General features: G+C 37.6%; 1 protein-coding gene across 1 annotated transcript; it reads left to right on the top strand.

Annotated features, from left to right (window-relative positions):
* The first annotated feature begins 283 nt into the window (after positions 1-283).
* On the top strand, positions 284-3740 carry LOC148023411 (putative pectinesterase 53). Its single transcript, XM_087695222.1, has 5 exons — positions 284-967; positions 1495-1666; positions 1856-2062; positions 2334-2569; positions 3318-3740. Exons 1-5 carry the CDS (start codon positions 564-566, stop codon positions 3463-3465), a joined length of 1167 nt encoding a protein of 388 aa, XP_087551348.1. The 5' UTR covers positions 284-563; the 3' UTR covers positions 3466-3740.
* Positions 3741-10063: the final 6323 nt, after the last annotated feature.

Genomic DNA, 10063 nt, shown 5'->3' with positions numbered 1-10063 from the left:
CGATTTACTTGAGGCCCTTGTTGCGCGAGAAATCTTATCTCATAAGTGGTAGGTGACGCGAGAAACTCAAGGGATCAAGTTGATTGTGGGCTCTCCCACAACTCGTTGCATGACTGATTGGGAGCATGAGCTGTCCCCCCCGGTGGCATTTCCTGGCATTGGAGATTCAAACCTACGACTCCAAGTCTCTCGAAGCTATCCATAATTTGTTATGACGTCATGAGTTGAGTGGATTCAAGAGGCTGGCTATCTAGTAGGATGGTGTAGGTAGCCTCGAGAGCCCAAGTTTGAAATGGAACTGTGCGAGATCTTACTCCTCTCAGCTCTGGTCAAGTTATACGGGCTGATGTTTGCTCAAGTCAGAAGTGTGTCGTGTGTACTATAAAAGGTCATGGATATGACAACTGCCGCATCTGCAAGTACTGAGATTAAGGCCACTACACAGTGTCACAGACGCACACGCACCCACACACACACTCTCTCTCTCTCTCATATTGTTGTACGTACTACGCACTACGCACACTCTCTCGAGTTTCTCACTCATATTTCTAAATTCTAATATTATGGGTAATCTCGTGCACACTATGACGGTCTCCGTACTCATCATTTTGGCGCTCGGCGCGTACTGTTCTCCACTGGTCCGCGGTATAAGTGGCAGCAGGCGCAGCTTACATGCAGCCCACCCGCCCGCCAATCAAAACTTGACATTTGGCGAGCGCCAAGCCGAGTTCGCCGCCTGGGTTGGCTACGTGGCCTTCAAGCACCGTAGCGCCAGCACTACTACCACTTCTTCTTCTACTACGTCGGTCGATAAGATTCAGGATGCCACGTCGTCGTCGGCAGGATCAGGAGGAGTTCTGACTGTGGGCAACAGCGGCCAGTACCGCACCGTCCAGGCTGCCGTGGACGCAGTGCCCAATCACAACAGCCAGCGTGTCACCATCCGCATCGCAGCGGGCACCTACACGTGAGAGCCCCAACTCTTAACGCTCCCCTTAATCCTTCTGGCAATATTATTCATTACCATTAGGTTGTCGCTTCGTATTTTCACCAGCAGCCTGGATTCGTATGGGCCATCACCCAGCTCGCCATGATAAAAATATTAGATTTTCATTATCCCCAGGGACGTTGAGCCACACGCATATGGGGGCTACTAAGCTTGGAAACTCTATATTAGCCCAACTATAAGTAATTTGTGCTCCGCCATCATTATTCGGATAACCTGCACCTTGGCACTCTTTCTGTCATAGTGCTCTACTGTTTTAAGTGCGAGGCTATCGATTTAGTATAAGCTAGGGCTGCTTCTTATCACAAGCATTCTTCGGGTTTTAATCCGGTTGTCCGATTAGCCCTCACTACCGTATTCTTTCTTCATCTCATCACTGTTTCACAAGCTGTTCAAATGAAACTAGCACTACTACATTGCCGGGTCATGAATCCATTAGCTGATGATCTCCGTCCCCGGTGGGGTTTCTATTCCTGATGATCTTGCAGGGAGAAGGTGGTCATTCCAAGTACGAAACCATATATCACGTTCATTGGTGCCGGCAGAGACGTCACGACTATTACTTGGGGTGACACTGCCTCGAGCAGCGGGAGCACATTCAACAGTGCTAGCGTGGCCATCAACGCCGACAATTTTATTGCACATGATATTTCTTTCAGGGTAAGACACCGTGCATGGAATTATGGCGCTATAAGGGAACCGGATTACTTATAGTGTAAAGAAACATTAACTGTATTGATGCATCTTAACAAGAATATGTTGCATGGAAGATATCCTATGGATAATCATGCTTGCGGCAGCATGCTTGCTCGCTAACACATGCATCGTGATTTTTGAGTTGCGCCGCAGAACTCTGCTCCTGCTCCCGCTCCAGGGGCGGTAGGCGAACAAGCAGTTGCCTTGCGTATATCGGGAGACAAGGCGTCGTTCTACAATTGTGGCTTCTACGGAGCACAAGACACTTTGTACGACCATGCTGGCAGACACTATTTCCAAGGTTGCTTCATTCAAGGATCCATTGACTTCATATTCGGAGATGGTCTATCTTACTATGAGGTAATCTCTAGTTCTAATAAGCATGACCTATTAGATCAAAACCAATCACGCCTTTAAGAATACCTCCATTCAAACATCAATCGATTAGAATACTCTTTACAACGTCCCAATTCATAAGACTACCATCATGGGTAATTAGCATAAAAATCCATGACATTCCGATGGATTAACCTTGAATAACTTTGAATAAATGGTGCATTCATGGGTAAAATATGACACATGGATTCTACAATATCCTCAAATTTAACATGTGTTACTTTAAAATTTATAGGGTTGTGAGTTGCATTCCATTGCTACCAGTTCAGGATCCGTGACAGCACAAAATCGACAAAAGCCAGGAGAAAACACTGGCTTCTCATTTGTGAATTGCAAGATTACAGGGTCCGGCATGATCTACCTTGGAAGGGCATGGGGGCCTTATTCTCGAGTGGTGTTTCTCTACTCTTACATCGACAACATCATCGTGCCTGCTGGATGGAATGATTTTGGAGATTCGAGCAATCAAAAGTGAGTCCCATTGTGCACATATACGCATGCACACATGTAGGCATATGCATGCATGCACATGTGCACACACACACATACACATCTTTATGTAGACACACACAAACACACACACACACATGTATGTGCATGTGTGTGTGTGTAAAAAATCTTCCCTACCCACATAAACCTTGCGCACATACCCCCAAATAAACGAATCTTTTGATTAACTATCCTATTAGCACATGCATTCATATGTATGCAGAGACACATACACATGCATATTCGTACACACATAAAATCACCTAATTCTATCACCAAGTGTTAGAGAATCTAGAATGTCGATTATTAAAATTTTGTGACCTCCACATGTGGCTTGAAAGTCAACTATCACCCTTCACCTACATAGATGAAAAAGAAATCACAAAAGTGTGGTATGTAAGAAACCCTACGGAAATTGCTTTATTTTGTGCTACAAGAATATTATTGAACCTTTCTAGGTGTTGCCCACTTCAAAAGGTCAAAATTGCAAAAGCTAACATTTGTGGTCAAGGCCAATCCCAATATGAAATATTTTTCCTACTCTTAGCTTTCATGATCACCATCCAAGTGCAAAGCCGTAGTTTGTTATTGATATTTCATGCAAGTGCTTGAATATTTATCACACTAGTCATAATATTGGGTTGGAACTATATTTATGCCCTCTTTATGCCATTTGTGCTTGTGCTACTAGTTCAAAAAACTAATCTTAATTAGTTTTTTCATGATATAGGACGGCCTTCTATGGAGAATATCAATGCTCTGGACCTGGGGCCAATACGAAGAATAGGGTTGCATGGTCTTACCAATTAACTGCTACACAAGCAGCTGCCTTTGCATCCCTAAGTTTTGTGGATGGACAACTATGGGTGCAATCATAGAATTATAGCAATCACCTACAAGATTCAATTACAAAGTGTAGCATTATTTTAAGGGAATTCCAATTTGCCACCCCATCACCCCATTCAATCATACATTTTCCTTTTTGGAAATATTATAATACTGCTCTCCATATGTATCATGCCACAGATCATGTTTATACAAATTATACGAGTATGATAGTGAGAAATTTTTAGAGACATGCTCAACAAGATTCTCAACATCATCATCTCTATGAAACTTAAAAATAGTTTTAGTGATCCAACAATTGGGTATATTATATTGTCCATCTCAACCTAAGAAAAAAGTTCATCGATCATATCTATTTCTAAGTATCTAAGCAATTAAGGTTCAATTTTCTACAAACTTCTCATAGAATGGTGTGACAATATTGCAAGTTAATTCAAATTAAGAAGAGAAAACATAAATAAGCATTGTAATTTTGAGAAACTATAACAATAGTATCTATACATTAGTTCAAGTATTTAATTAGTATTATACAACTATCTACTTGTGCTGTTGCTAGAACAAATGTGTAATGGATACATCTTTTGAGTCATCAAGATAAAATCATTGAGATGGAGGCTTACTTTTTAAAAGTAATGGGCTTTGTCTACTCTATACTCAAAAGCCTATTCTAAAAGTGTTTGCACAACCTTGTACTAGAGTTCAAGCTAACCATTGAAGGAAAAACAATGACCCAAATTGAGTCCAAACATGAGCTACTTCCCTTTGCAATGGTACATCTTGATGCCACCTATGCATCATAATCAACATATCAAACTTAATAATTCATAAAAGGCTTGTTTACAAGACTATGAGCATGCCACCATGAGAATGTTAGAGGTTTCATGCTTTGCCTTTTGTGATCTTACAAGCATCTTTAGATGGACCCTTGTATGGACCAAATAAGATGTGCAAATTAAATATGCCTAGTGCTCACACAACATATTAAAGACCAAGAATATACTCCAAAGTTTGACACCATTTTTATTTATTAATAACCATTCTTGTGGCCACAAGAATAAATCACATGTTAACTCAAAAGTTAAAACATGTGTGCTGATTAGCACTGTACCTAAAATTTCATTAAATCATGCATTATTGCACATGCTTTAACTTGGAATTTCCTAGTTGTAAAAATAATAATATTGCAAATGCATACATGGCCCATGCTAAGGAGTGCAATATATTAGATATGTTGAAGATAACAGAGTCATTATTCTAAGTAAAACAAGCCCATCTATTTTCTTTTGCACATTGATGGCACTTAGCTTCCCATGACCAATGAACACATCAATTACATTATCATCCTCTTTCATATATGTGGAAAAGAACCATTTGCAAATTCAAAGAGCATGGTAAGCACATAAAATGTCCCATAAAACATACAAAAATTTCAAGGCACGCTTGTAGGGTAGATGTCATACCCCATGCCATTCCCACAAGGGAAAAGTACCTCTTCAAAAGCTACCCCTAACATGTGTGTTTAAGCACCTCTAAAGTTACCCCTTGTATACAGATGTGAGGTAATTTTGGTACCCCCTTTTAAATGACTAGTCTTCATATGTAACTTTTTTCTTACACCCTATTATGTAGAAGATTGTGCATACATGCATCATGTATGTATCCATAGGTCAAAAACAAAATATCTTCATTGTCCCATAAAACATACAAAAATTTCAGGGCACGCTTGTAGGGTAGATGTTATACCCCATGCCATGCCAACAAGGGAAAAGTACCTCTTCAAAACCTACCCCTAACATGTGTGTTTAAGCACCTCTAAAGTGGCCCCTTGTATACAAATGTGAGGTAACTTTGGTACCCCCTTTTAATTGACTAGTCTCCATATGTAACTTTTTTCTTACACCCTATTATGTAGAAGATTGTGCATACATGCATCATGTATGTATCAGTAGGTCAGAAACAAAATATCTTCATTGATTAACTTTTGTACTCAATGTATACACCTAAAAATGTATAACTATACCATGTGTAGTCAAAAAAAGGTTCTTTTCTTTGATAAGATTTTGATAAATTTAGAAGATTACATTTATAGAACATACCATCTTATTGGAATTTAAAAAGAAATACAATTTTCTTCAAGAAAATGTCATTTTATTACCCCATAATATGTGAGTAAAGGGGGTTGTCTAAGACCTCTCAACATAGGTGATATGCAAGGTTTCTAGTTCATGAAGCCCCACAAGCTTGTGAGGCTAGATATACTCATAAAAAGTGATTGATCATCCCCCCATAGTCCAGTCAAAGGATAGGTGTGTGCTGGGATTCTCATAAGGTGTTGTAATTTGCATTGAAAAAATAATTTAATACTCTCTTCCCCTTTCTAGATTCCATGTCTTGCATCCCTATCCAAGAAATAGGGATCACAAAGTTCTAGATTCCTATCATAGGCCACTAAGGGATTTACTTACTCAAAGCTCCTCTATCTAAGGTGATAGAGAAACAACATGCTTGACCCTTTTCACCAATTAGCTCTTGGCCTTGGATACTAAGGCCAAGCAATGTCCTTCTAGGTTTACCTTATTCTCTCTAACATTCCCATTGGACCTTGGGGGTGCAACTATTGATGGCCTTCATCCAACAAATCAAATAATTGTATATTCACTTACTCTTCTTATTAATTCATAGGCGTAATCATAAATAGTCACAAAAAATTGATAAATATTATCATTCCTAATCAATAAACAACATCCACTAAAGTAATCATTTCAGCTAGAATAAAATATCTATGGAATAAATGATTCAACCTTGATTATCACAACTAAGTATGATAGGGTTTTAATCCCTCGATGATGTCTTCTAGCTCTATTGTTGGACTATCCTCCTCAACTCTCTACAAGTATATTCTCCAATAGCCTCCTTTCCCTCGTGACATCTTTTAGGAGCCCTTACTCTAGAGTAAATTTGCCAAAGCTTTCATTAAACTATGGAAAAGAGAAAAGATGGGTGGATTTTCATAAAGCTTTCGTGCAATTATAAAAAAGAGAAAAAAAAGTTGGGTTGATTTTGACAATGCTTCCATGTGATTATGGAAAAGTTGAAAAAAACTCAAAAGAACTTGGTAGAACTCATGTGCAATAACTAAAAAGGGGAGACAAACTAAGGCAAGATGCTTCCTCTAGCCTCTTTTGAGCAAAGTGGTGTTTGTTCCAAGAGAAACTACAGTGTTCCTCATCCCACCATAGGTTGTTTATATAGGCAAGGGGCAAGTTTGGGGAGGGAGGAGGGCTTGTTGTCCTGGGTAATTCACTATATGTATACCCTCTATATCATGTGTGTTTAGGGCCTATTTAAATCCTTATCTATGAATTTTCCCTTAATAAAATGTAACCCTTTTCTGTTCAATCTATAAGTAATCCCTTTATATGGGACCCTTCTTTATGTGAAAAATGTGTAAAAATGGTGTTTTAAAAATCCCTTATGTTGAACTCACATGATACATACATATATTTATGACTAATCTCCCCGGGTTTATTGTAAGCTATGCTTTAGTGCTTTTAGAGAGCTCAAGGACTACATACATTTTGCAAAAATATAGGTCTAAAAAAGCAAAGACATGCTCATTTGTTCTTACACACGAGTATATGCAAGAATTTTTCTATAAACAAGACAAAGCTTCAAATGACCATGATTTTTTATTCAAGCGTTGAAATTTGGATCCAATTGAAACATTAGAATCTTGGCAACAAGCTCTACAATCCTATCTTAAGTACTCCAAAATATCATAAAATCCCAAATTTAATCTCCACCTACTTTTCCATTAGGTATTTCTATCAATATTAATAAAAATAAGGTTTTCATAATCCTTAAACACTTCTACTCTATAAGCATGTTCATGTATAAAGTTACAACATTCTTGATAAATTTAGTTAAGAAAAATACTCCAAGTTACATAATGTCTAAAGTAGCAAGGTATGTATATTATATCCATTGGATCTTTCTTGAAAAAATTGGCAAGTTGTCACATCGATAAGAACTAGGATAGTTTTCCAAAAGTGAGTCAATAGATTTATAACTAGGACATTTTTCCAAGAATGAGTCAACATACTTATAACTTTTTTACAAAGGTCACAATCCAGTTACATATTGGTTGGGTACTATAGTTGCACTAATATGTATCATATTCCTAAGGTTTAGAATGTATGCTTAAGCAACCTAACAATTCAAATTTGTGTTCTACTTCTTCTTTTTATGTCTAGTTAGTCTCTATCTTTTTTATGATGTCATAAGATTGTGATCTAGCTACATAGCCTATACCATGTCTACTAGCTAGATTTTCCCTTCCATGAGTATCACTAGATCCTTCTAAACTAGCACTTCTTGCATAGCTAAGATATTCAAATCTGAAGTGGTTGAGTTCATTGTAGTTGTAACACCTCCTATTTGGGAATTCTTACTTGAAGTGACTCACTTCATTACAAATGTAGCATCAACAATTTTCTTGAGCTTTTTGTGGCCATGTAAGCATGACCATCCTATGGATTAGGACTTACACCATAGGAAATTTTCTATCCTCTTTAAATGTAAGAATCCCCACTATTTTTGTTAATATCCCTTACCAAGGTCTCAGCTCATATCAAGGCATATTCTAAGCATTATCAAGAGAAGAAATCAATCCTTGGTAAAACCTTGCAGTTTGTTGGGTGGTAGACATTTGTAGATCATGCTTTTAGATGGTAATGAGCTTCAAATAAATTTCCTCTAGGGTTATGTCAAGCTATTGAAGGCCAAAAAACCCATTGATCTTCAAGATTTCAAAAGAGGTTGGAATGTAGATTCATCTTATGATAGCTTTTATCTTGTCTCAAGTCTTTGATACTTCTGTTACCACATTATGACTGCACTATTATTTTCACCATAATTTGGCTTTATGAGTGAGTTCTAAATGTGTTATCATAGCTAAGTCCCAACAAGAGAAACAATCATTTATGCTATCAACCAAGACTTCTATATCTACCTCAGCTAATTGGATACCTTTATCATAGAGATATGGTGGCTTAAATTTTTTGAGAAGGAATTTCTTATTTTTCAAGGTTAGTTGTTGTGATATCCTGATGCTTTTTAGATTAAAAAACTTGTCTTGGATTCATGAAATGATGTTCTATTGAACTCAATACTCGATTTCAATATCCATAACATTCTCACTCTAAACCCTTGGATTCACTTTGACAAATTGTTTTCAATTAGTTCATCATCTTCTACCCCTTAATTTAGAAAATCCTTGAGCTTCCTCATAAGAAGTCTACCCCTGGGCAATTCACTATATGTATATCTTCTATATCATGTGCCTTGAAGGCCTATGTATAAATATCCTTATTTGTAAAATTTTCCTTTATAAAACATAACCCTTTTCTATCTAATATATAAGTAACCCCTTTATATGGGACCCTTTTGTATGTAAAAAATGTGTAAAAATGGTATTTTAAAAAACCCTTATGTTGAACCCACGTGATACATACATATATTTATGATTGATCTCCCCAGGAGTCTACCCAACTTCATTTCTCATAAAAGCCTTTGGGAATGATATGGAGTGAGTTTCCACAAAATAATGTAAATAAGTATTTAATAATATAAGTTAGCGCATTAAGAAAGAATAAAATACTTATGGATATCGAGTAGAAGAGGTAGATCTAGTGCCTGCGGATTGGGTTATAGGGACTTATGGAGTTAAGGAGGCAGATCGAGTACCACTACATGGATTGTGGAGCCACCATCCAACTTTGACTTTGCGGTGTTGAGGAGAAGGTTAAGGCAATGAGTTCACTACACCCTCATCGATTTATTCATTCTTACTTTCATGTGATTTGGGAGAAGAAGAGATAGATTGATGAGTGCAAGAGATGTATTGGCTATGTGAAAGGTACCCATTACCAAATCAAATGAAGCACTTGAAACAACAAGCATTCTATCAAGTCTGATAGTCAAGCTTGTTAAAGCTCCAATATTTTGGTTCCACTGTTAGGACATGATAGAACCACTTGGGATGGCATAGATTCTATTTACCGTATATCCACGACTTAAAAAATGGAATAAGCACATGTTTTTGAAATAGATTATGAGTGGCTTCAAAACAAGTGTGAGATACGGTAGGATGGATGGAGTAGGAGAGATTCAAAGATTTTTAGTTACAAGATTTGATTTGAAGAAGATTAGGGAGTTATTATAACCTTGGGAGAATAAACCTTAGACAACAAAAACTATTTAAAAATTTAAAAATTTGGTCTCTATTTTATATATTGTGGTGGGAAAGACATGAAGCCCGCTCATGAATTTAAAGTAGGTGTTTGTGGAGGCAAGGGGTTGTCATAGCCCTATAACTCTCTGGAGCTTCTATGTTTTGAAGGCAAGGCTTGTCTCTTTGTGTTTAATGTATTTTCTAGTCTTTAGGACATAGAAATTGACTTGGTTGAGATTGAAGCATGGGGAACAGAAAGAGAGAAGATGCAAAAATATAACAAAGAAATGAGGCTATGTTTACGACAACAAAGGCTCCACCTTCCTTACAAACATGGCCATTATGCCTTGTTTCATTGGTTGATAGGCCTCTCGCCTCTCCATCTCAATTATTGAGGC

Source organism: Lygodium microphyllum, chromosome 16 (genome assembly GCF_053477565.2).
Source record: "Lygodium microphyllum isolate KBCC chromosome 16, Lygodium_microphyllum_v1.1.10, whole genome shotgun sequence".
Classification (NCBI taxonomy): domain Eukaryota; kingdom Viridiplantae; phylum Streptophyta; class Polypodiopsida; order Schizaeales; family Lygodiaceae; genus Lygodium; species Lygodium microphyllum.
Note: the sequence above shows the minus strand (reverse complement) of the source record. Positions and strands in the feature narration are given on the sequence as shown.

Bases quoted from the DNA above. Each gene is read 5' to 3' on its own strand.
- LOC148023411 (XM_087695222.1), top strand. From the start codon at position 564: ATGGGTAATCTCGTGCACACTATGACGGTCTCCGTACTCATCATTTTG. The intron at 968-1,494 runs GTGAGAGCCCCA...ATGATCTTGCAG, and splicing joins ATCGCAGCGGGCACCTACAC to GGAGAAGGTGGTCATTCCAA. The intron at 2,570-3,317 runs GTGAGTCCCATT...TTCATGATATAG, and splicing joins GGAGATTCGAGCAATCAAAA to GACGGCCTTCTATGGAGAAT.